This window comes from Moschus berezovskii, chromosome 19 (assembly GCF_049115385.1).
Source record: "Moschus berezovskii isolate FMDL1 chromosome 19, NW_MosBer_1.0, whole genome shotgun sequence".
Classification (NCBI taxonomy): domain Eukaryota; kingdom Metazoa; phylum Chordata; class Mammalia; order Artiodactyla; family Moschidae; genus Moschus; species Moschus berezovskii.
The window spans coordinates 66,544,070-66,571,291 of record NC_142478.1 but is presented as its reverse complement, the minus strand read 5'-3'; the positions used below and the strand labels follow the sequence as shown (position 1 = coordinate 66,571,291).

The 27,222-nt window shown below is 44.4% G+C and overlaps 1 protein-coding gene and 1 pseudogene across 1 annotated transcript in view; both read left to right on the top strand.

Annotated features, from left to right (window-relative positions):
* Positions 1 to 3,778: 3,778 nt before the first annotated feature.
* ANKRD13A (ankyrin repeat domain 13A) overlaps positions 3,779 to 27,222 on the top strand; it is a 36,131-nt gene continuing 12,687 nt past the window's right edge. Inside the window, exons 1-6 of the mRNA XM_055404757.2 lie at positions 3,779 to 4,158; positions 16,773 to 16,905; positions 18,962 to 19,086; positions 21,357 to 21,402; positions 22,555 to 22,698; positions 22,880 to 23,069. Of these exons, the coding sequence (XP_055260732.2) occupies positions 4,063 to 4,158; positions 16,773 to 16,905; positions 18,962 to 19,086; positions 21,357 to 21,402; positions 22,555 to 22,698; positions 22,880 to 23,069 (734 nt within the window). The 5' untranslated portion in view covers positions 3,779 to 4,062. The remainder of the gene's footprint in view (positions 4,159 to 16,772; positions 16,906 to 18,961; positions 19,087 to 21,356; positions 21,403 to 22,554; positions 22,699 to 22,879; positions 23,070 to 27,222) is intronic.
* Positions 16,918 to 17,777, top strand: LOC148774903 (histone H2A.Z pseudogene; annotated as a pseudogene).

The following is a 27,222-nucleotide window of genomic DNA, read 5'->3' as shown; positions in this document are numbered from 1 at the left end:
TCAAGCCCATGATTCACGTTTGTATAGCTTGTTACCTGAAAATGATTTTTACGTTTTTAAAGGGGTGTAAAGAGGAAATAAGAGGAGGGAGAGGACGAAGAATATTCAGCAAAACTCTTACATGACATGCAAAAGTGAAATATTTACTAAGGACAAATGGAATAACTTACAGAAGCATATAGTGTGCCTGCCCCATAGTAAGCCCTCAATAATAGTTGCTGCTATTACTGGAATTAGATACTGCTATTATTTCCTAATCACAACTTTTTTCTGTTGTTCTTTGAGGGTGAGAATAGATAACCTAATTACAGGACTACATAAACACATGAGATGAGTTTAATCAGTCTGAAAGCGAGCAGAGACGTGGTCCTAATGCTAATGTATTACATATGTGTAAACACAAATATGATCGCCATTCGGCAAACATTCCATGGCTATTGTGGGCCAGAAACTGTCTTGACCTCCAGGTACTCTGGTGAGCAGCCATTGTGGAGTTTTTTCACTAATAAATTAAGAGAAATGTTCAATAAATACGGAAAGATGACGAGGCAGAGGATTAAATTGCCTGAGACTTCTGAAAGGATAAGAAGTCCTGGAAGGGGTCTCAGGAGCACTGGTCTTTGTTTCATCTCTCCATTTTCATAAATGTGTGGTGTGGGCATAACCACATAAATCCCACACATTCCACAATTAGAGCCTCTGGGTTCCATCCTGATGCTCCTGCATCCTGTTTTGGTTCACAGACTCACAAATCTTCTGGCCTCAACATGTGTGGAGAAAGGATTAGGCCAGGATTCTTGAACAGCTGTTGTTGCAGGCGTCTGAAAAGCTGATGTCCACAAGCAGAGAAGGCAGAGGGTATGCTCTCAGGATGCATCAAATAACTTTGGCCAGCTATGTGGTCTAGTTGTAGACAGCTGTGCAGAAAGCTCAGGCTGGCGAGCAGCTGTGAGTTGACTTGGTTCTTCATTGAATCAAGGAACTATAGTGTCTTAGGTTGAAACCCAAAGAATGAACTTAAGTTTGGCTAACTGTGGTCAGTTCAGTTCAGTTCAGTCGCTCAGTCGTGTCCAACTCTCCGTGACCCCATGAATCACAGCATGCCAGGCCTCCCTGTCCATCACCAATTCCTGGAGTTCACTCAAACTCATGTCCACAGAGTCGGTGATGCCATCCAGCCATCTCATTCTTGGTCGTCCCCTTCTCCTCCCGCCCCCAACCTTTCCCAGCATCAGAGTCTTTTCCAGTGAGTCAACTCGTCGCATGAGGTGGCCAAAGTATTGCAGTTTCAGCTTTAGCATCAGTCCTTCCAATGAACACCCAGGATCGATCTCCCTTAGAATGGACTGGTTGGATCTCCTTGCAGTCCAAGGGACTCTCAAGAGTCTTCTCCAGCACCACAGTTCAAAAGCATCAATTCTTCGGCGATCAGCTTTCTTCACAGTCCAACTCTCACATCCATACATGACCACTGGAAAAACCATAGCCTTGACTAGACGGACCTTGGTTGGCAAAGTAATGTCTCTGCTTTTTAATATATTATCAAGGTTGGTCATAACTTTCCTTCCCAGGAGTAAGCGTCTTTTAATTTCATGGCTGCAATCAGCATCTGCAGTGATTTTGGAGCCCAAAAAAAGTCTGACACTGTTTCCACTGTTTTCCCATCTATTTCCCATGAAGTGATGGGACCAGATGCCATGATCTTTGTTTTCTGAATGTTGAGCTTCAAGCCAACCTTTTCACTCTCCTCTTTCACTTTCCCCAAGAGGCTTTGAGTTGCTCTTCACTTTCTGCCATAAGGGTAGTGTCATCTGCATATCTGAGGTTATTGATATTTCTCCCAGCAATCTTGATTCCAGCTTGTGCTTCTTCCAGCCCAGCGTTCCTCATGATGTACTCTGCATATAAGTTAAATAAGCAGGGTGACAATGTACAACCTTGACGTACTCTTTTTCCTATTTGGAACCAGTCTGTTGTTCCATGTCCAGTTCTGACTGTTGCTTCCTGACCTGAATACAGGTTTCTCAAGAGGCAGGTCAGGTGGTCTGGTATTCCCATCTCTTTCAGAATTTTCCACAGTTTACTGTGATCCACACAGTCAAAGGCTTTGGCATAGTCAATGAAGCAGAAATAGATGTTTTTCTGGAACTCTCTTGCTTTCTCCATGATCCAGCGGATGTTGGCAATTTGAACTCTGGTGCCTCTGCCTTTTCTAAAACCTGCTTGAACATCTGGGAGTTCACGGTTCACATATTGCTGAAGCCTGGCTTGGAGAATTTTGAGCATGACTGTACTGTGGTCAAGTGTAAGTATTATCTATTAGTCCTTTCAGCCATAACCCCAAATTCAAAAATAAAGGACATTCGTATGTGGAATAAACCAGCAACTTAGGTAATTTTGAATCAAAACCCAGTTTGGAGTTGAGGCAGAACAGTGCTTCTCAAAGTGGGTGGGGGTATGTGTGTGAATTTTTTTCCTCCAGGGGACATTTGGAGACATTTTGGCGGGAGTGTTACTGACATCTAGTGGGTAGAAATGGCGGGGATTCTGCCCAACATCCCCACGTAAAGTATTATGTGGTTCCTATCTTCCTTTCCAATTTGGATTCCTTTTATTTCTCTTTCTCCTGATTGCTGTGCCTAGGACTTTCAAAACTGTTGAATAAAAGTGATGCGAGTGGGCATCCTTGCTCCTGATCTTAGAGGAAATACTTTCATCTTTTCACCCTTCAGTATGATGTTAGCTGTGAGTTTGTCATATATACGGTCTTTATTATGTTGCAGTATGTTCCCTCAGTATGTATCATTCTACAATGGTATTCTATTCAATCATAAAAAAAAGAATGAAAATTCGCCATTTGCAGCAACAAGGATGGACTTTGAGGGCATTATACTAAGTGAAATAAAACAGAGGAAGACAAATACAGTATGGTCTCACTTACATGTGGAATCTAAAAATTACAACAAAGTTGTAAACATAACAAAAACGAAGCAGATTCACAGATACAGGGAACAAACTAGTCCTTACCAGTGGAGAGAGGGGTAATGTAAGTGGCGGAGTGGGAGGCACCAAATACCGGGTATAACATAGACTCAAGGATGTATTGTACAATACCAGGAATATAACCAATATTTGGTAAAAACTGTAAATGGAAAGCAAATTTTTAGAACTCTATAAAAAATGAAAATAAATGCAAAGTAAAAAATAAATTAAAAGAATTAGAGTTACCAGAACAGCAAAAACAAATCAAATTTATGTGGTTCAAAATGTGCTGAAGTTGAGAAGCTTTGAGCTAGAACCATCCGCTCATGGGGCAACTACTTAACGCTACTTCTCCAAGAGTTTATGATGCCTACTTGAAAATTGGTTGGTGTTGCCCACTTCCAAAATGGCTCCTGACCAATCATAGCAGCATCTGCCCAGGTCCAAAAAGGCTGCAAGAGAGTCAGGAACTAGAATGGTTTGGTCCAGGAGCCTGTTGTTACCCCCCCCGACCGCAGAGCCGATGGAAGAGGCCCAGTTGTGGACTGAACCATATGAAGGAGCTGGGGCAGGGGTAAAGGGGATGATAAAGGCTAGATCGAGTTTTTCATGTCGAGATCCTAGGCTGAGCAAGAGAGTTTTGTTTTTGTTTTCGGTATGATGCTGTGATTCCCGGTATGGGATCGGAGGTGGGTAGGGTTGGGCGGGCCCCGGCCCGGGTGGCTAGCCTCGCCTCCCCCCCCGCCGCAGCGCGCGGTGGTCCGCTCCCCTCACTTCCCTGTTTGGGGCAGTTCGGCCCGCAGAAGTCGGTTCGCGAGCTGTCAGCGCGGGCGGGAGCGCGGCGGGGCGCGGGGTGGGCGCGGCCGACCCCCCGTCCCCGACCCGGCCCGCGACCCCCGACCTCCCGCGCGTGCCCTGCACCCGGCCCTCTAGGCCGGCCGGCCGCGTAGCGCGCCCGCTCGCTCGCTCGCCTGGTTCTCTTCGCTCGCCGGCCGCCCGGCGGGCGGGCGCCGGAGACCCCCACCGGGGGCTGAGGCGTGCCAAGCGGGCGGTGAGGGCCCGGCTGCGGCCTCCCTCGCCATGTCCTCGCCCCGCGACGCTAGCGGCGACTTCCCCTTACACCTCCTGGTCTGGAACAACGACTACCGGCAGCTGGAGAAGGAGCTGCGGGACCAGGTGAGGGGGCGAGGCGAGGGTCTTCCCCCGGCGAGAGGAGGCGGGGAGTCGGGGATCGTATCGCCTCCCTGAGCCCATCTCAACCCTCGGGGCACCGCCGTCCCCTTCCCCCCAGCAGTCGAGGCACAGTAATAATAACAGCAGGATGTGTACTGAGTATTTAATGTGTGCCAGGCCGTGTGTCGAAGGTTTTATATACATTCTCCCTCTTAACCTTTCCAGCAGCCCTCGGAGGTAGGTACTATCCTTTCATTTTACAGAGAAGGAAACTGAGGCGCTTAGAGATTATGTCCCTTACACAAGGTCGCTTACCTAATAACACCAAATCGAGATTGTAACTCTGGCCAACTGGCTGCAGCGTGCACCGTCTTAACTAATTATGCCTGCCTTTCTCCAAAATGTGTGAGCAACACACACCTCTCACCCCACCCATTCTTTTTGTCAGGAAGGGCTTGGTTGGGTTTGGAGTCCAGGTTCTAACTCGCCCTGTGACCTTAGGCAAGGCATTTTTCCTCTCTGGCCCACGGCCTCTTCTTTGTGGAATGAGGGTGTTGATACCCATGTGGGCAAATTCTGTAGTTGACTGTTACCAATAGGTCTGGGGTGATGCCCAGGAAAAGCTCCCCAGGGAGGCTGATATACACCAAAGTTTGAGAATCTCTAGTGCACAGCATCCTTAAAATCACTTCCTGTTCTAAAGTGCTTTGATTCCTTTTTTATTTATTCCCAGCTTTATAAGCAGTGGTTCTCAGTTGGAAGTGATTTCCTCCCTCATCCCACACATCTGGTAATTAATAGAGACATTTTTGTTTGTTACACGCAGGGAGTGGGTGTTACTGGAATCCAACGGGTCGAGGCCACAGAGACTGCTCAGTATCCTATAAGGCACACATGTGAAAGACATCCCCCTCCCCAGTTAAGATTTGTCTTTCCCAAAATGTCAGTAACATCTTGCTTGAGAAACCCTGTCTTCAAAGCAGCACAGTGATTCTGGAAGGTATTGGTACCCTCAAGTTACAAACCAACAGACTTAGCAGTTAGGATGTGTATGTGTGTGTTTTAGTCGCTCAGTCGTGTCCAGTTCTTTGGACTGTAGCCCGCCAGACTCCTCTGTCCTTGGAATTCTCCAGGCAAGAACACTGGAGCCGGTGGCCATTCCTTTTTCAGGGGATCTTCCCAACCCAGGGATCGAACCTGGATCTCCTGCAATGAAAGCAGATTCTTTAAATCTGAGCCACCAGGGAAGCACCAAGCAGTTAGGATAGAGACTTGTAATTACCTCATGTAATTGTTCTGGTTGACTTCATTTTATCTAGTGTGTTAAAGTTCTGGTTTTTGAATGGCTCAAATTTGACTCTAATTATCAAGAAATTCTAGAGGAAAGAGGGCATTGGTTTTCTTCTGATTTGCAAAAATTGAGCAAGGTCAGCGTTCCCCCCCCCCCACTTGATGAGCAGTTACTGCTAAGTGTGTTCTTTCTTTTTGGCTGTGTTGGATCTTCACTGCTGCCTGGGCTTTTTTCTAGTTGTGGTGAGCGGGGCCTACTCATTGCAGTGGCTTCTCTTGTTGCAGGGCACTGGCTCTAGGCAAGTGGGCTTCAGCGGTTGCGGCTCAGGTGGGCTCAGTATTTGCAGTTCCTGGGCTGTAGAGCACAGGCTAAGTAGTTGTGGAGCCCAGGCATAGTTGCTTCGCGGCATGTGGGATTTTCCCTGATCAGGGATCTAACACATGTCTCCTGCACTGGCACGCAGATCCTTTACCACTGAGCCACCAAGGAAGCCCTTAGTGTGTTGTACTCTGCCATCTTTCTTTTAAGTCTGTTGAGCACACCCACTGGAAGTTGAAAGTTGCCCTTTTTTCTTTTAAATTCTGTGTCCACACATAATAAACTTTTTAAGTCTTTGTTCCTAATTAGATCGTGCCCCCAGAGTAAATGATTCAACTGTTAGGCATCACAGTATACCTGATGATTCAATTCCCTTTCTCTTACTAGACATAGCTCAGTGGGAACCCGCCATTGTTTTGTTCTCGGCTTTAAGTCTCACCTTCGACACTTAAAAAATGACCAGTCTGTTTTTAGGCCTGCTGTGTTTTGCCTCTGTACTTCCTCAGTATTGGAGCCTCACAGCTTCTTGTGAAATATTGAGATAAAGTACAAGGAAAGTCACAAAACTAAAATCCTATCTTATAGAGTGGGTCAGCATCGTCATTGAACCACACACATGTTCAATACCAATTTCAGAAAACAGCAGGCTTTCTGTTCATGGGAGGTGAGGAAGAGAGTTAAAATGAAGTACCGTCTTTCTTTATAGAAAAACTCAGTCAATAAGAACAAAGTCTTGGTTTGTAATCTAAAATGTGGCATGGTTGAATTATTTCTTTTTTCTGCAACTTGTGATAGAAATGTTCATTGAAAGTTCTCTGTGCCTCTTACCTTGAAGAACATTAAGGACACAGGTGATTCAGTTCAGTTCAGTCGCTCAGTCGTGTCCAACTCTCCGCGACCCCATGAATCACAGCACGCCAGGCCTCCCTGTCCATCACCAACTCCTGGAGTTCACTCAAACTCATGTCCACAGAGTCGGTGATGCCATCCAGCCATCTCATTCTCGGTCGTCCCCTTCTCCTCCCGCCCCCAACCCTTCCTAGCATCAGAGTCTTTTCCAGTGAGTCAACTCGTCGCATGAGGTGGCCAAAGTATTGCAGTTTCAGCCACAGGTGATTAGCGAATTCTAATTTTGCAGCAAAGTAGTCCTGGGATACATTGATCCTTACTGCCTTTGAATGTCAAGGAGGTCAAGAAAGAATACACATCTTTGCTAATTATTTGGTTTTGACTTTGTTATCTGTTATCACTGTAGATCATGCCACAAGATTCTGTTTTCTCTGGGGGAGAGATAGTTGAAGTGTTTTCAGAAAAAACATCTTGACTATGGAAGTTGGACTGTCATGACCACGCAGTCCAACTGTAATCCTGAAACTTTGGCCACTGAAGGGGTGGAGATGGGGCTGGGTTCACAGGTGTGCAGGCTCGACAGTTGCACAGGGCCCTGTCCTCAGAAGTGGCCCGTGCTTGGTTTGATTCTCTGTCGTCATCATCTGGAAAGTCTTACTATTTTCTTGCATGTTGATTTTTATCTGGGTCCTGTGAATTATGCAGCTGCTTCAGGATCAAAAAGTTGATCATTGATACCATTAAAACACAAGGCAGGGAATGTTTTGTTGCTTTCATATTTATTGAGATCATCTGTTAATTATGAAATAGCTATCTACTCCTCTGCCTTGGACACAGTTAGGTTATGGCCAGTACTAATGCTGGGCTTCCCTGGTGGCTCAGAGGTTAAAGCGTCTGCCTCCAATGCGGGAGACCCGGGTTCGATCCCTGGGTCGGGAAGATCCCCTGGAGAAGGAAACGGTAACCCACTCCAGTATTCTTGCCTGGAGAATCCCATGGACGGAGAAGCCTGGTAGGCTACAGTCCACGGGGTTGCATAGAGTCGGACACGACTGAGCAGCGGAACGGAATGAAATGCTGATTAAGTTGTGAGCTTGGGTGCTTAATTTACCCTTACCAAATCAATTCATGAGCTGTCAAAATGCAGAGCATTAACACTAAACGCTTACTATTTTGCCAGGCACTGTGCTGAAATGTTTTTGTTGTTTTTGGTTTGTTTTAACTTTTTCCTTTATATTGGAGTATAGCTGATTAACAATGTTGTGATAGTTTCGGGTGGACAGTAAAGGGACTCAGCCATACATATACACGTGTCCATTCTCCTCCAGACTTGTCTCCCATCCCATCTGCCACTTAACATTGAGCAGAGTTCCCTGTGTTATACTGTAGGTAAAAAAATACATATACTTACATACATACATATTTGTGTGTGTGTGTATATATATATATATTTTTTTTTTTTTTTGGCCACACTGCACTGCATGTGGAATCTTAGTTCCCCTACCAGGGATCAAACCTACCTGCACACCCTGCATTGGAAGCATGGAGTCTTAACCACTGGGCTGCCAGGGAAGTCCCTTAAAATGTTTTATGTGCAGTTTTAGATTTAATTCTCACATCAGTCCCCAGGGATTAGCACTTGTGTGATTCCCATTTTACAGATGAGGAAACAGAGGTGGAGAGGTTCAGTCACCTGCTTACCAAGTCATCAAACCAAGATGTCAACCCTGAGGAAGTCACTCTCACAGAATAAGAATCCTGTATTCTTAACCCTCCCGCTTTCCTTCTTTTGGTAAAAGTGCCTCCATTTCAGGATTCTGGAGAAAGAGGAAGGGAACAGATCAGAAGGTGTGGGCCCAGGGTACCTGGAAGCAGTACATTTACCGGAGCTGCTGCTGTTAATATCATCATCATCCTGGGAATGTAGCTCCTTTTATGTATGTTCCAGTTTTTCTACAAGGAACCCGTATTGGCTGCATAATTAAAAACAAAAAATTCCCATCACCCCAGCAGTAAAGCCAGCTGTTTCACTTAAGGCTTTGTTTGCCAGCACTTTTCTGCAGTCCGTTCTTCATTCTTTCCATCCCACGAGTGAGACATGAAGCAGGCACACTGGTAGCTGTAAGAATTTTTATTTTGTTCTAGGAACAGCAGCACAGAAAGAATCAAGTTTATCCAGATGAAGAAGAATAAGCATGTGTTTCTGAATGTGTGTGAGTCAGCCCCAGTCCCACCGTGTCTTGTTCATTTAGCTGAAGTTCACCGCTTGTGTAACTGCCAGAGATGAGATTGTTTCAAGCTTTCAACGTTTACTCAGCCGACGCACTTTATTAAGTGCCTCTTAACCCATCAGCTCTACTGTCTTTAATATTCAGTGGGGCCTTGAAGTTGGTCGGTGCAGTTGAAATGATCTGTGTTCTGGTTATGCCTTTTGTCACTTAGCCAGAGAGGTCTGTTAAACATCTTTCAGCCTTCCTGCTGATGCTGGGAGAATGAATGAAAATTTAAGGGGACAGATGCAAAGGACAGTCCCTGCACCTTAGCAGAGGAGGGAAAGCCCTGTGGGATCGAGTTGGGTAGAGGGTGGCAGATGAGGCCTGACACCAGGGCCAGCCCTCAGTTAGGGAGCCACCAGTGAAAGCACAAAATCTGGGCAAAAGAGGACGTTCTAGGCAGCGGCAGTGCTCAGAGCCTGACAGGGAACCACCTGGGGGTTCTCATCGCAGCCTGGGGCAAGGCTGGGTGAGGCCACCGGGCACTCATTCAAGCCAGTGCCTGTTGGCTGGAGGCCCGCCCTGAGCCAGAGCCTTGGATCCAAGGGAAAGAGCCTGGAGCCTGCTCTCAGGTGCTTCTCCCCAGCCCTCGGGCTCAGTCGCATCTCCGAAACCAGGCACTATGTATACCTCCCCCTCCCCCGGACTTGGGGTGGGAGAACCAGCTCAGGCCCCAGCTGGCCACAGAGGACCAGGGCCATCAGAGAGAACACAGGAATGAGGGTGGTTGACTCTCTCAAGCAAAGGGAGGGCCAATTAGCAGCCTCTTGCCCGAGGCCTTCCCTCCAGGAGGCACCTGTGATAGTTCTGAAGTTCTGATTCTGTGCCACTCAGAGTGGGTCCCCCGAGGCTAGTGAGGGACCCAGAAGTGAACCCTGCTGTCAGACACTGCAGCCCGCACTCTGCTGGAGAGCAGCAGGCTACCAAAGAGGGCTTGGATGAGAAAAGTCGGTGGGCTTAAAAATTAGCACATAAGGAGACATGGAAAAATCTCATGCCTTTTCTTCTTTGGGGGGGCACTATGATCATTAAGAGGATGGGCAGTTTTAATTTGGTGCAGCTCATCATTGGAGAAACTTAAAGGAAAAACTTAAATGATTGGCTGTGACAGTGAATTCCAGTGAAATTCTGAACTCTTGCTAACTCAACTCATTTCATTAGTTTAGGACCCTCAGCTCCCCTATTAGCTGTAAGGAAATTTGAACAAATCCCTTTTAGGGAGACAGTGACAGCTTAGGTGAAGCAATGTAGTGTAGGTGTATAATCATAAGAGCTGACTCTTCTAAGAGCTTGCCATGAGGTTTACCCTTGTAAGACTTTTGTAAGATAGGTGGGTTTTGTTTTTTGTTTGTTCTTATTGTTCCCATTTTACAAGCGAGCATACTGAAGCTCAAGAGGAGTTAAGCAACACGTCAAAGAGCATATAGATCGTAGATTAAATTTATGTGTTACATAAAACACATACACAGGTTGACTTTTAACCGTCTTTATTGAGATTCAGTTCCCTTATGCAATCCACCCATTAATGTGCATTATTCACTGTTTTTAGTGTATTCCCTGAGTTTGCAATTGTCACCACAGTCACATTCCAGAACATTTCCATCACCCCCGAAAGAAACCCCACACCCATTAGCTGTCATTCCCTATTTCCCCCCAGCCTTTCAGCCCCAGGCAACATTATGCAGCTTGATACCTCTATCAAGGTTTGCTTCTTCTGGACATTTCTTACAAATGGAATCATACAATACGTGGCCTTTTGTGTGTGGCTTCTTTAACCTAACATGATGTTTTCAGTGTTCATCCATGTCATGAGAGATGTTAATACTTCATTCCTTTTAATGGCTGCATAGTATTCCTGTGTGTGTGTATGTGTGTGTGTGTGTGTGTCTGTGTATGTGTGTGTATGTATACACTGTATTTTGTTTATTCCTTAGCCAGTTGGTGGACATTGGGGCTGTTATGAGAAATGCTGCTCTGCTTATCTGTGTACAGGTTTTTGTGTGACTATGTTTTTATTTTTCTTGGGTAAACACCTACAAGAGGACTTGCTGGGTCTTATATTAATAGTAATTCTGTGTTTAACTTTTTGAGGAACTGCCAAATGTTTTTTCAGTTTGACTGCACCATTTTACATTCCCATCAGCAATGTATAATGGTTCTAGTTTTTCCACATCCTTGTCAGCACTTGTTATTGTCCTTTTGATTGTAGCCATCCTAATGGATGTGAAGTATTGTCTCATTGTGGTTTTGATATGCATTTCCCTAAGCTTCCCTGGTAGCTCAGCTGGTAAAGAATCTGCCTGCAATGCAGGAGACCCTGGTTCCATTCCTGGGTCAGGAAAATCCCCTAGACGAGTATTCTCCAGTATTCTTGGGCTTTCCTGGTGGCTCAGATGGTAAAGAATCCACCTTCAATGCGGAAGACTTGGGTTTGATTCCTGGGTCGGAAAGACCCCTTGTTGGAGGGCATGACAACCTACTCCAGTATTCTTACCTGGAGAATCCCCATGGACAGAGCGGCTTACAGATCATGGGGTCGCAAAGAGTCTGACATGACTAAGCAAGTAAGCGCAGCACAGCACAATGATTAATTATTTGAGCATCTTCTATGTGCTGTAGGCCATGGCATATCTTCTTTGAAGAAGTGTCTATTTAAATCCCTTGCCCATTTTAAAACTGGATCATTTGTCTTCTTATTCATGGGTAGTTCCGTTCCGTTCCGTCGCTCAGTCGTGTCCGACTCTCTGCGACCCCATGGACTGTAGCCTACCAGGCTTCTCCGTCCATGGGATTCTCCAGGCAAGAATACTGGAGTGGGTTTCCATTTCCTTCTCCAGGGGATCTTCCCAACCCAGGGATTGAACCCGGGTCTCCCGCATTGGAGGCAGACGCTTTAACCTCTGAGCCACCAGGGAAGCCCTCATGGGTAGTTAGAGTTCTTCATATATTCTAGATGTGCACATGCTAAGTTGCCTCAGTCATGTCCAACTGTTTGCAACCCCATGGCCTGTAGCCCGCCAGGCTCCTCTGTCCATGGGATTCTCCAGGCAAGAACACTGGAGTGGGTTGCCATGCCCTCCATCAGGGGATCTTCCCGACCCAGGGATCAAACCCGTGTCTTTTGTGTCTCCCACACTGGCAGACGAGTTCTTTACCACTAGGGCCACCTGGGAAGCTCCCATATTCTAAATACTAGCCCCTTGATAAGTATATGACTTACAAATATTTCTCCCTGTCTTTGGGTTGTCTTTTTACTTTCTTTATACCATTTGAAGTACAACAGTTTTCAGTTTAGATGGAGCATAATTTACCTATATTTTCTTTTGTCTCTTATGCTTTTGATGTTGTATCTTAGAAAATTTTGCTTAACACAAGGTCACACAAATATAATTGTATGTTTTCCTCTAAGAGTTTTATTGTTTTATTTCTTACATTCAGGTTTATGATCAACTTTGAGCTAATTTTTGCATTTAGTATATACAATACTTCATTCTTTTTTTGCATGTTTATATCTAGTTGTTCAAGCACCATTTGTGGAAAAGGTTATTCTATCCCCATTGAATTATTTTGGCACCCTTGTTGGAAAATCAATTGACCATAAATGTATAAGTTTTTTTTCTGGACTCTAAATTGTATTCCACTGATTTATATGTCTACCCTTTTGCCAGTATCACAGTCTTGATGGCTGTAGCTTTTGGTAGTAAGTTTTGAAACTGGGAAGTGTGAATTCCAAATTTTACTCTTCTTTTCAAGATGATTTGGCTATTCCGGGTCCCTTGAATTTCCTTAAGAATTTTAGTATCACCTGGTTCATTTCTGCAAGAAATAAGCTGGAATTTTGATGGAGATTATGTTGACTCTGTAGCTCAGTTTAGGGAGTTTTGACATGTTAAAATATTAAGTCTTCTGAACCATGAACATGGGATGTTTTTCCATTTATTTAGACCTTTATTTCTTTCAATAATGCTTTATAGTTTTTACAGTATAAGGTTTATACTTCTTTTGCTACTTATTTATAAATGTTTTATTCTTTTCAATGTCACTGTAAATGGAATTTTATTTCACTTTTGAGTTGTTACAGGTGTATAAATATATAGTTGATTTTTCTACATTGCTGTTATAGCCTACAACTTGCTGAACTCATTAGTTCTAATATTTTTTAGGTGGATTTCCTAGGATTTCCTATATGTGAGATCAGGTTGTCTATGAGTAGAAATAGTTTTACATTTTCCTTTTCAGTCCAGATGCCTTTTATTTCTTTTTCTTGCCTTATAGCCTTGGTTGGAACCTCTAGTACAATGTTTAATAGATATGATGAAGAGATTTTCCTGTCTTATTTCTTATCTTGGCGGAGAGCATCCATGCTTTCACCATTAAGTATGATGTTAGCTGTGGGTTTTTCATAGATGGATGATGTTTGAATAAGTTCCCTTCATTCCTAGTTTGTTGAATGTTTTGTTTTTTTTTTTAATCATGAAGGGGTGTAGGATTTTGTGAAATGCTTTTTCTGCCTCATCTTAGTCCATTTGGGCTGCAGTAACAAAATATCATAAAGTGGACAGTTTATGAACAATAGAAATTTATATAATTTTGGTGCCTTTAAGTCCAAGATCATGGTGCCAGCGGGTTTGTGTGGTGTCTGGTGAGGGCTTTCCTCCTGGTTCATAGCAAGTGTCTTCTCACAGTGTCCTAACTTGGTGGAAGAGGTTTCACAAGCTCTTTGGAGCCTGTTTTCTAAAGACACTCATTCCATTTATGAGGGTTCCACTCTCATGATCTAAGTACTTCCCAAAGGCCCCACTTCCTAATACCATCATCTTTGGGGATTAGAATGTCAACATATGAATTTTGGATGGACACTTCACATTCAGACCACAGCATACATTTATTGAGATGGTCATATGTTTTTTTATTTTTTTATATCACTATGATGTGTTACATTAATTGATTATTGGATGTTAAGCCACCCTTGCATTTGTGGGATAAACTCACTTGGTCATGGTGTACAATAACCCTTCTCATATATTATTGAATTTATTTTGCTAAAATATTGTCGAGGATTTTTGTATCTAAAGTCATAAGAGATATTGGTCTGTGGTTGTCTTTTCTTGTGTGATTTGTTTGTTGTCAGCATGATAGGCTTATAAAATGAGTTGGGAGGTTTTCTTCCTTCTTCTGTTTTTTGGGTTTGTGAAGAATTGGAATTAATTTGTTGAACGTTTGGTAGAATTCACCAGTGAAGCCATTCTGGGTCTGAGGTTTTTTCCCCATGGGAAATTTTAAAATTACTGAGTCAATCTTTTTACTTGTTATAAATTTTTTCACATTTTCTGTTTTTTTCCTAAATGAGTTTTGCTAGTTTGTGGCTACCTAGGAATATGTACCTTTCATCTAAGTTCTCATTTGTTGGCATACAGTTGTTCATAGTATTCATTTATAATACTTTTTATTTATGTAGAGTTGATAGTAATATCCCCTATATCATTCCTGATTTTGATAACTTGAATCTTCTCTCTTTTTTTTCTTTTGGTCCGTCTAGCCAAAAGTTGGTCAATTTTGTTGATATTTTCCAAGAGCCAACTTTTGGTTTTGTTGATATTTCTCTGTTGATTTTCTATCTTTTTCCCCCCACCAGTTTCCACTCTAATTGTTATTTACCCATTGTTTTACATCACACTGTCATTATAATATATCATTTTTCCTCCATTCTCTCCTTTCAGATGAGAAGGAGGGGCATAGGAGGCCCTGCATAGATAGTTATAATTATCTATGCAAAGTGTGCAGCTATGGGACTCAGACATACAGTTGCCCCCCCCTGCTGCCCTGTGGTCAAAAATAGAAAAAAGTTAATATATTTGAATTTGAATGTATACATCATATCTAGTGGCCCAGAAACTTGAGCGTTACTTCTTAGTCCCAGATGTTGGCTTTGTTCTAGGGTGTACATTCAAGTAAGTAGTTTCCCCTTTTGCCTGGTAAATATGTTAAGCATCTCCTGTGTCTGGCAGCATGCTAACCCGAGCACCTTTCATGTAGTACATAAAACTTGTTAAGTAAGAAAGCATCATCTATAACAGACGTGAAAGATAAGAATGAATTTGCTAAGTCTTTCTTTCCTGCTAAACTTCAGGTAAATTAATAGTTTTAAGTCGCATTACTTAAAAGAAGAAAAAAGAACAATGATTTAATACAAATTAGAGACTAAGGTGGCAGAAGCTAAGAAATATAAGATTCAGATCCCGCCCTTTGGACAGTCCATGAGGTCGCTAAGAGTCGGACACAACTGAGCAACTTCACTTTCACTTTTCACTTTCCTGCATTGGAGAAGGAAATGGCAACCCACTCCAGTATTCTTGCCTGGAGAATCCCAGGGACAGAGGAGCTTGGTGGACTGCCGTCTATGGGGTTGCACAGAGTCGGACACGACTGAAGTGACTTAGCAGTAGCAGCAGCAGCAGTGAGATAAACAGACCATCCCGTTGGAAAAGTCAGGGAATCCCAGGAGGTGGTGTGGGCCCTGTTCTAGGACATGTGATGGCATTTCAGCACCTGAGATAACACTGAGGCCTGGAGTTGGTCCAGGAGGACACATGTTCACTTAGCGGAATATCTTCAGCCACTTCTATTTTTCTTCAATACCAGTCTGTCTTCACTTCACAATGGCCTTGATCCAATCAGCGAAACAGGGAGGTTGGGTAGCTGTTGGATAGTGGCTGTTTACCCACAGTGCTGCTTACCTTCCTCTCCTGTGGCCGACAGTGGCTTGTCCTGGATCTCTCTGGAGGCTGCACCACAACTAGCATCGCACGTCAACATAAAGCACATTTTCTAAGCAAGCAGTCTCATGATTTGGGGCTGTGGTGGGTCTTCATTGCTGCACACGGGCTCTTTTTTCTAGTAGTGGGGGCTACTCTTCATTGAGATGTGCAGACTTCTTATTTCTGTGGCTTCTCTTATTGGGGAGCAAGGGCTCAGAGTCGTGGTCCATGGGTTCAGTAGTTGTGGCTCACAGGCTTAGTTGCTCCATGGCACGTGGGATCTTCTGGACTAGGGATCGAACCCATGTCCCGTGCATTGGCAAGCAGATTCCCAACCCTGGACCCCCAGGGGAGTCCCCTTAAAGGCTTTTATTTTACAAAAGCCCCACGGAAGTTTCTTGTATCCTTGGAAGAACATTCAGAGCTGTCTCTGGAAGGCAGCACTGACCCGTTCAGACTGAGCCCTGGACCCCAGTGCAGGTGCTGGAGGGAGGACCAGAATAGGAATGAAGGGTAGAAGCCAAATGGATGTTTATCTGTGTCCACACACGTGCCTGGCGGATCATGCTCATTGTATGTGGGACCCACGGATGCTGCCACTTTGGGGCACTTGGAGCTCAACACACAATGACGAGAGTGGTGTTTTGGTGGAAATCCAGCTAGAGAACGTACTTTTATTCTGACCCAAATTATCTTCTGTACTTTCAGTTTTGATTAAAGTCCTTGCACTTCCTGTTCTGGACTTGAGTGCTAAGATGTGCTGGAGAAATCCCCCGCGTTCCACACCACGGGGTGGCTGTGTTTCCATGAAAGCCCTTAGCCTTATTTAGACTTAATTTGAGTGCTGTTGTGCTTCGGGTTGTGTTTGATGATCAGAGGCCTGTAGCCGGTGTTTATTTATGAAGCTCTTAACTTTATAGAAAAAGGAACTCAGTAACTGTCACCTTTATTTATAGCCCCCAGAGTCACGTTTCAGTTCGTGCCCATGTGTAAGCATTTGTTTTTCCCATGTACTGCTGTCTTGAGTGTGCAAATGCTATTTTTAATTTCTGTACTCACTATTAACCTCTGAAATTCCTTTCCACGTTTTTGTATCCAGTTATATAAATGCCAGTGCTTACTTTACAGAACGTGGAGGCCCTGGATCCTCGAGGTCGCACCTTGTTGCATCTTGCTGTTTCTTTGGGACATTTGGAATCTGCCAGAGTCCTGCTCCGACATAAAGCAGATGTGACAAAGGAAAATCGTGAGGGTTGGACAGGCAAGTGTACTTGTGAAGTAACGCAAAGCCTTCCATTTTGTTTTCTCTCTCTGAATAAAGGGTAGCCTCAGTCCTCATTGTCCTCAGAGACATCTTTATCTTGAGCTCTGTCTCTCTGGGGACTTGGGGCTGGGGAAGGAGCTGAGAGCCTCGGAGGCCGCTGGCTTGTCTGCAGCACAATGGTTCCAATTGTGTCCTGGGCCAGGCGCCCGGGGTAGAGGGTGACTCCTCATCCAGAAAGCGGCTCTCAGTGCCCCAGACACGAGTGCGAGCACCCGGTTTCCCCTGAGGAACATGGCAGTAACTCCAGCAAATCCATCATGATGGACAATCAGAAAGAAGTGATAGGCAGTTTGAATCGCCGTGTGAGGAAGGAGTAGGCGGCAGGCTCTCGCTGGGTGTCTGACTAGTCCTTGCTCTGCCTTGCTTGTTTGAGCCTCAGCACAATTCGAAATGGCTGACAGTAAGGCTGGGAAGGACTCTGGAAAGGCCAACACAAAGGCGCTTTCTCACGCGCAGAGAGCCAGTCTGCAGTTCCTGGGGGGCCGTATTCATCTGTACCTGAAATCTAGGACCACCAGCCATGGATGTGTGGACGTGACTGCTGCTGTGTGTAGCACAGCCATCCTGGAGTACCTCACTGCAGAGGTACTTGAATTGGCAGGAAATGCATCGAAAGACTTGAAGGTAAAGTGTATCACGCCTCGTCACTTGCAACTTGCTGTTCGTGCAGATGAAGAATTGGACTCTGTTATCAAGGCTCCAGTGGCTGGTGGTGATGTCAGTCCACACATCCTTAAATCTCTGGGAAGAGAGGACAACAGAAGACTGTCTACAGGAAGCCTGGATTCCGCATTATCTCAGGACTCTAAACACCCCTACAGCCAGCCAGTGTTGGTGATTCCAGTGGACTGGATCTCTGGGAGTAACACAATTTTGCCTTTTTTGTAATTCTGTTTGAGCAAGTTGGAAGCTTAATTAGCTTTCCAACAAGCCAAATTTCTGCATTCAAGTCTTAACCATGTTTAAGTGTTACTGTGGCTTCAAAGAAGCTATTGATTCTGAAATAGTGGGTTTTGATTGAGTTGACTGTTTTTGAAAAACTGTTTGGATTTTAATTGTGATGTAGAAATTATAGTAACAAACATTTGGCTTGATCCAGACATTTTTTCTGTACCAAAAGAAAAAATGTGGTGGATAAGCTTAATAAAGGTCATATCTCACCACCACCGCACCACCCCCCTGGCCAAAAAAAAAAAATTATAGCTGAAAGTAGTATCCTTTTCCAGTGAAATCCTGGCACTTCACTTGTTTTGAGACTCTTGAGACTCCCTTGGACTTTGAGGAGATCAAACCAGTCAATCCTAAAGGAAATCAACCCTGAATATTCATTGGAAGGACTGATGCTGAAGCTCCAATACTTTGGCCACCTGATCGAAAAGCCAACTCATTTGGGAAAAACTCTGATGCTGGGAAAGATTGAGGGCAGAAGAAGAAGAGGGCGGCAGAGGATGAGATAGTTGATAGCATCACCAACTCAATGGACATGAATTTGAGCAAACTCTAGGAGACACTAAAGGACAGAGGAGCCTGGAGTGCTGCAACCCATGGGATTGTGAAGAGTCAGACACGACATAGCAATGAAACAACAGCAACACTCGTTCTGTAAGCTCTCGTACTACTGGTCCGAGTACTTTGGGGTTGACTGAGCAAGAATACACATAACCTGCCTGCCCATCTCCACAGCTGTGTGATCACACAGTGAAAGCCAGCTCTGAAGACACCGTCAGGATTTCAGAGTCAGTAGTAAGAAACGGGAAAGAGAATAATGGCAGGTTTGCTCAAGAGGCTGAGAGTACACCATTCTCTTCTCAGTCAGATAGGGGTTAAAGTAAGGAGTCATGCTCATGAAGACTGGGTAGGGCTGGAGCCTCTGTCCCACTTTAAAGAAATTGTTGGCCTTCAATCCAGAGATATACTTTTCAAGCCTGGCTTTGGAATTTGTGAGTAAGTATGAGGATACAGGGTGATCAGATTACATCTTTTTGCCTTCCAGTTTTGCACGAGGCTGTGAGCACCGGTGACCCCGAGATGGTGTACACGGTCCTTCAGCATCGGGACTTCCACAACACATCCATGGCCCTCGAGGGAGTTCCGGAGCTGCTCCAGAAAATTCTCGAGGTAGCCATAAAAACTGACAGCACCATCAGTGGAGTTAAATGCTGACACAGCAGCCACAGACAGTCTGACATCCTTGTGCGCCTTCCCAAACAGTTTTAAGGATTGTGAAAACGATGTATTGAATACCAAATAGCATGATTCCTTGCTTTTGCGATCTGTTAAATGTATGATGTCTTTCACAAAGTATGTTTCCAGGTCACTAGACCGACTCTTCTAAGTGGTATTTAAAAGTTAGAACTAAACACAAATAGACATCAGGCAATTAATTTGTCTAGCTGCCTGTTTTCTTAACAGTAGCATCCTGAGCTCAGGTCATCTTGGGGAAATGATAATGAACTTCGTTACTGTCTGGGGATTTTCAGGACCTGTTAAGGCTCAGAAGTCTGTGTGCAACTCTGCTTGACACCTCTGTCACTTCTAGCCATTAGTATTTTGTGACTTCTAAACCATTGCCTGAACTTAAGAGTTACTAGCTTTGGGGCAGTTTATCTGTCTTGTGAGTAAAAGGGTATGGGCTCTGTAACACTTGGAGAAGTTTCTTAAAAGATTTTATTTCTAGGCTCTCAAGTTTGTTTTGTTTGTTTGTTTTAATATTTATTTGACCTCGCCGGGTCTTAGTTGCAGTGCATGGGATCTTCAACCTAGCACGCAAGTTTTTTAGTTGCAGCGTGGAAACTCTTAGTTGGGGCATGTGGGATCTAGTTCCCTGACCTGGGATCAAACCCCCATCCTCCTGCATCGAGAGTGCGGAGTCTTAGTCACTAGACCGTCAGAGAAGTCCCCCTTGGATTGTTTGGGATGCTGGTTGCCATTCTTCAGATAGCCTCTGTCACTTGTGATAGCTGTCTTATTGGTCAGCCATGTGCAGAATTCCTAAGGCAGCCAGCGGTTCAATTTGCACGTCATTTATTCTCAGTCTAAGCATATAAGTGAGCTTCCCCAAGTACTTCCAAAGATACTTGCTAGATAAATCAGCTTCCCACACTTCTTGAGAAAAATTAACAGCTCTGTTGAGAAAAGGAATAACTTTGCTGTGAGACAATCTGAGCATTCTTCTTAAAAAAATATTAACACTTATGCTAAATCCTGCCTAAGCCATTGATTTTCCACATACTGCACAGAAACCATCCGTAAAATATAAGTTGTTGTATCCATTGATTTTAAAATAGATGTGTGTTTGAGTGCACAAAGATCACATAGATTTGTTTTCTTATCTAACTCACTGTAGGAGGAACTAAAAACATCATCTGTCCGTTTGACAAAGCAGAAAATGACTTATCTTACCTAGAGTCACCCCCCTTTAAAAATTCCATGTAAAAGACTTGTTTTTCACCTGTGTTGATCCATAGCAGTGAACCGCCCTGAGTTATACCCTGCGTTGGAGGTTATAGACAGCCCACAAATGACCTGGTGCTCCGTGGCACCAGAGGCCATGCCTAACGGCCTGTCTTTCAACAGCGTCTCCTCACTGCATGTCCGTGTTTCTTTTCCGTTGTCCCTTGGAGTGACTTCACCCATCTTTGGAATCTGGGATTTCTAGCTTTTGTCTTCTTGGGTTTCTTAAGTTGCTCTCCCAGAACCTTCTATCGGAAGTCATGGTGGGTCAGAAAATGATTCTAAACAGGCTTGCTGTGGTGGTGTGAAACCTCAAAAAGCCAAATTCTAGAAATTTAAGAGGAAAATGGGGGGGCAAAAGTCTGGAGGGAAAACTCAACTTCCTGGGGACAGTGATGTCTCACACCCTCCTGGTTTCAGAGTGGTCTGATAAACACCCCACCCTTCCCAGCACACAGAGCCTTTTGCAGTCAGGTTTCCTGTAGAACAGGTGGAGTCCACGCTCCTTCTCCTTGCTTAGACCAGCCTGTGGCCCTCACTGCTAGGAATCCAACTGAACCCTTAAATCGGATTTGACTTTTATCTCCCTCCAACCTTGTCGCCTGCAGTTAACTTTATTAACTGTCTAGACATATTTTATAGTGAGATAAAAATAACAGCCTGAATATAAAAATAGGCATTTAGTCTGATGGGTTTGCAATTTATGTTTCTTATTTTCTCTATTCTTTCTCCCTCTCCCTTTTGAACAACTCTATCAACCCTTACTGTGTTTGTGTTTAGCTAATGGTACCAAGGGTAATTTATTTTGTTTTATTTTTTAAATTAATTTTTATTGGAGTATAGTCGATTTACAATGTTGTGTTAGTTTCTGATAGCAGGAGTGATTTCTTTTATTTATTTTTTTGAGTGATTTATTTTAAACCTTTGTCCTTCAGGCTCCGGATTTTTACGTGCAGATGAAATGGGAATTCACCAGCTGGGGTGAGTGGCTGTGAGCTTGAAATTTATTTAGCTTGAATATAGGCTTATTTTTCTCTTATGGAAGTTATATATTTATTTTTTAAATCTAGGAAGTGCATAGATGAGAGTAACAGTCGCCCACAGCCCTACTTAAGCACAAGTGCTTACTGTTGTAGGTGTGTTCCTTCCAATCTTATCCTACACGCATGGGACTTTTTCTCCCAAGCATTCGTTAGTGGAATATATAGACAATTTTGTCTCCTCATTTTGTTACCTGTGGCTGACCTTTATCCATATTATTCGTTTTTTTTAAATGTCACTTTAAAGGGGCTAAAGTCTTTAGTAAGTAGATTTATCATAATTCAGTTACTCATTTCCTTATATAGTTCAATATGATTCTTTTAAACTTGTTTTTCTAAGGAAGAAGATGAGATGAATATTGGAATAGCTCATTTTTTAATAAAATGGATGCATTGCTCCAAAATCTTATGTAAGGCAAATTGACTGACAGTAATTTTCCTAGATGTTCTACTTCTGTGCCTTGTAGATCAGTTAATGACAGCTTCCAACTCCCAGAGCCTCAGCTATTTTCACTTCCAGACTACTTCCCTTTCAGGCACGAAGTCATATTTGCCATGAAACATTTAAACGAAGTAAAATGTATATGAAGGAAGAGAACTTCAGAGTCTTCGATAAATCTGAGTTCTTTTTAATGAAAATAATAACCTTGACCCCAGGTTTTGTTAAAAAGCAGCATATTTTAGACGTCTGATCTCGTGAGTCGTGGGAATGAGATACAGTGGGTTGAGGCCAGATGGAAGAGTAGCATGTGTTTTGGATGAGGACGGCCAGATGGGCACACTCTAGCCTTGATGGCAGTCAGTAAGAGGGGTTCATCTGGGACTGAGAACACACTTGAGAAGTTGATTTAGTGTTTTCTCTGGGCAAGACATAGATCTGCAGTTTTATAAACGGCTCTAGAACTGAAAGTCCACTTTCATTCTTTAAGAATGACTTCTTGTATCATTAGCATGGGAGCCAGGCCCAGTTCTGTATGACCGTCAGCATCTCGCCTCTCCTGTCCTTTCAGTAAAGTCAGGGTCCTGATTTGCAGGGCCTGACTGTTCTGCCGGGCCCTCAGGCTTTTCTCAGTAGTACACATCTCTCCTCCAGTGCCCTTGGTTTCCCGAATATGCCCAAATGACGTCTGTCGCATTTGGAAAAGCGGTGCCAAACTGCGTGTGGATATCACACTGCTGGGCTTTGAGAACATGAGCTGGATAAGAGGCAGGCGGAGCTTCATCTTTAAAGGAGAAGGTGAGTGGCTTCCCTTGTAGTCACTGCTGTTGATAAGTTCCGAGTGATTTGTCACCATCGAAATGTGTTCACGTGTGTGTGTGTGTGTGTGTGAAGGATGATGCAGTTTAATACACGAAGCTTCTTTGGTTTTGCATCTTCCTTGCACTGTGCTTAGTTAAGCCCTTGCTTCCGTTAACAGACAACTGGGCAGAGCTGATGGAAGTCAACCATGATGACAGAGTGGTCACTACTGAACACTTTGACCTTTCCCAGGAAATGGAGCGCCTCACTCTGGACCTGATGAAACCTAAAAGCAGGGAGGTTGAGAGGCGGCTCACAAGCCCTGTCATTAACACCAGCCTCGATACTAAAAACATTGCTTTTGAAAGGTACAGAGTTAAGTTCTACATTTTCATGTCTAATCCCATTGCTGCCATCTTGCTAGCACGTATATATTAATTGGAAACTATGGATTAGAATTGTTTTTCTACTGTGGTGTAAGAAACACTAGTGGGCTTGAAAGTTGACTCTGCTCCAGCCAAATGGAAACCACAGCTGACATCTGCCACCATTCGGCATTTTCATCACACATTGGTGGAGTCTTGGAGAAACATCTTCATATTCTTTTATGGGCCCTTTTCTAACAGATTTTACTTGAATTTGATTTTTGTGTTTGGCAGTCCACAAGACTCCCTTGTCCCAAACCATGGAGCTTTGTTTCTGAGGCAGAAGCAATCCAGTATCGAATGTGGTTATTAGTCAGATTCACACTTGGCATACAGTTCAATGTGGTTCTCCCCCTTGCCGCCCTCTGCTTCCCCATGAGGCCTAACGGTTTCAAGCAAGAGTCTGGAGGGTTTCAGTTTGATTCCAGACTTTATCTGGAGCAACCTCTGGGGAGGTTCTGTGCCACAATTAAGCCAGGTGAGAACACCTACTCTGGGGGTCTTCCCCAGGGGTGGTGCCGAGGCGGGGAGGGCTTTGGGAGGGAGACAGAGGCTGTCACAGCTATTAGTTAGGCTGAGAGTTTGTTCCATAGATCACACTGAACCCAGGGAGTCTACACAAGCCCTGAGTGTTTGCCTAGGATGTCACATCCTGCTCCCTGTAGACCAAAGGCGCATCGTCTGAGCCGACACAGACAGCGTTCTCCTGGACTCGGGCTGTCTTCTCTCTTAATGAGTATATGAACTGTTCTTTTTCTTTTCATCTTTCTTTCCAGTAGAAAATTTACTACTAAAACCAAGAGTCTTCTGTATAGTCAGACGTAAGGTTTAAGTGCCCCTTCCCCCTAATATTAGACCAAGCTGTGGACTTAAGGTGTTTGTTTGGTAGCAGAAGAGGAAAGGTCAGGTATCTGCTGCCTTGGGAGCGACACCCCCGAGGCAGGATCATTGCCCTTTTGTCGTCCTCTGGGCACTGGTCTTACCAGGTGACAGCCGCTGTCTTCCCGGGACAGCAAGGTTTAGGGACTGACCATACCTGGAAGGGTGTTGGGAAGACATCTCCAGGCTTGAGCACCTGCCTCTGCAGGGCGGGATGGCCCGCCTGCTTGGGGCTCTGCTCCGAAAGCTGGAAGACGGGAGAACGAGGGCTGGAGGAACCTGGTGCCACTGGTGGAGCTGCTCCCTGTGCGACTTTGAGCCAGCGGCGTCATCTCCCGGTTTCTGTTTTCTCAGCTGAAAGGAGAAAAAGAGTGAGTCTTGAGCTGAAATCTCAGATGTCATGAGAAGAGCCACTGTTCCCTCTAGTTCAGCAGCAGAGTTGCAGGGCCATTGTTTGGTCCGAAGTGTCGTTTACAGAGAGGTGATGGTTACTGGCGGTTACCCAGTGGGTAGACAGGCAATGACCTCGCCTTCCTTTGTACTGAGTTGCATTTTGTATTCCTCTGGCCTCGGGGTTTTCAGATAGTTCAGGCTAACCCTCCTTTTGCAACTGATGGGGAATTGCTGAAACAGAATTTTCTGGAAAGCAGCTTCTGTTTAGGTGGGGCTCAGAATGAAATATGTGCTCAGTGAGTTTCTCGTGCTTTAAGCGAGGACTTGAGCCCCTCGTGAGGTTTGCTGGTGGAAATAGAAGAAGTGTGCTTGCCTGCTTCTTACCCGAGTGAGGTGCAAGCAAGCGTTCAGCTGATTAAATTTAGCAGATGAGGGTCTGATATATTCGGATAGTCTTTTTCTTCCCTTTCTTTCTTCTTATCTGTCACTCGGAGCTCGATGTTTGCAAACATGTACTTTTCCCGCATTCAAGTTTGGCCTGTGGGTATAGACCCTCTGTTTGCAGTCTGGATTTTTCTCTCATCTGAAAGGTTCCTGCCCTGCCCACCTCAAACAGAACATGCCCTGGCCCCCAACCCATGAAGCTGCCTCCGAGCCCAGCACCAGCTCAGTGGCCTTCGGGGTGCTGGTCTCAGTGGAGACAGGCAGAGGGAAAACGGCCGAAGAGGAGGCTGGGTTTCCTCCTGTCATTTTCAGAGCCTCTGCACATATAGTTGATCAAGAAGTTAAAACCAGAATCTTGGTTTTAAAACAGGATGTAGATGTTGAGTTCAGTAACTAAGCTGTCAGAGAATGGACATGGGGAAGGCGATGGAGCAGCCAGGATGGCGGATGGTGCAGAGGTGGGTGAGTGAGGAGCCTGGCGGTTCCCAGGGAGAAAGCGTGGTTCTGATTTCTCAGCATCCACAAAGGATGCTGTGGAGCAGACTGGGTCATCCTTTGGTCCCTCAGAAGACCAGATGCCAGAAACCCATGATTTCTTGTGCCAGGATATCAAGTTCTTACTGAGAGACAGGAACTGAGGATCGATTGGTTCCCCCAAAGGAAGATTTGGATTTTCATTGATCGCTGCCAAAAAGGGGCCTTGGGTTTATTGATCGGTCAGGTGTGGTCCCTAAATGTGTTTCTGGAATGTGAATTGGAGACAGCTAGCCTGCAGGGTCATCGCTTTAGGAGCCCTCTCTTTCCTTGAGTGGGTCACATTGCACTCAGTTCAATTCAGTTGCTCAGTCATGTTCGACTCCTTGCGACCCCCTGGACTGCAGCATCTCGGGCTTCCCTGTCCATCACCAACTCCCAGAGCTTACTCAAACTCATGTCTATTGAGTCGGTGATGCCATCCAACCATCTCATCCTCTGTCGTGCCCTTCTCCTCCTGCCTTCAATCTTTCCCAGCATCAGGGTCTTTTCCATTGAGTCAGTTCTTCACATCAGGTGGCCAAAGAATTGGAGTTTCAGCTTCAGCATTTGTCCTTCCAATGAACACCCAGGATTGATCTCCTTTAGAATGGACTGGTTTGATCTCTTTGCAGTCCGAGGGACTCTCAAGAGTCTTCTCCAACATCACAGTTCAAAAGCATCATTTCTTCAGCAGCTTAGCTTTCTTTATGGTTCAATTCACATCCATACATAACTACTGGAAAACCATACTTTTGACTAGACAGACCTTTGTTGGCAAAGTAATGTCTCTGCTTTTTAATATGCTGTCTACGTTTGTCATAACTTCTCTTCCAAGGAGCAAGTGTTTGTTAATTTCATGGCTGCAGTCACCATCTGCAGTGATTTTGGAGCCCAAAAAAATAAAGTCTGACACTGTTTCCATCGTTTCCCCATCTATTTGCTGTGAAATGATGGGACCAGATGCCATGATCTTAGTTTTTGAATGCTGAGTTTTAAACCAGCTTTTTCACTCTCCTCTTTTACTTTCATCAAGAGGCTCTTTAGTTCCTCTTCGCTTTCTGCCATAAGGGTGGTGTCGTCTGCATATCTGATGTTATTGATATTTCTCCTGGCAATCTTGATTCCAGCTTGTGCTTCATCCAGCCCGACATTTCGCATGATGTACTCTACATTTTAGTTAAACAGGGTGACATTATATAGTCTTGATGTACTCCTTTCCTGATTTGGAACCAGTCTGTTGTTCCATGTCCAGTTCTAACTGTTGCTTCTTGACCTGCTTACATATTTCTTAGAAGGCAGGTCAGGTGGTCAGCTATTCCCATCTCTTTAAGAATTTTCCACAGTTTGTTGTGACCCACACTGTCAGAGGCTTTGGCTTAGTCAATAATGCAGAAGTAGATGTTTATCTGGAACTGACTTGCTTTTTCTGTGATCCAACATATGTTGGCAATTTGAGCTCTGGTTCCTCTGCCTTTTCCAAATCCAACTTGAACATTTGGAAGTTCTCAGTTCACATACTGTTAGAGCCTCGTTTGGAGAATTTGAGCATTACTTTGCTAGCATGTGAGATGAGTTCAATTGTGCAGTAGTTTGAACATTCTTTGGCATTGCCTTTCTTTGGGATTAGAATGAAAACTGACCTTTTCCAGTCCTGTGGCCACTGCTGAGTTTTCCAGATTTGCTGGCATATTGAGTGCAGCACTTTCACAGCATCATCTTTTAGGATTTGAAATAGCTCAACTGGAATTCCATCACCTCCACTAGCTTTGTTAGTAGTGATGCTTCCTGAGGCCCACTTGACTTCACATTTCAGAATGTCTGGCTCTAGGTGAGTGATCATACCTTCGTGGTTATCTGGGTCATG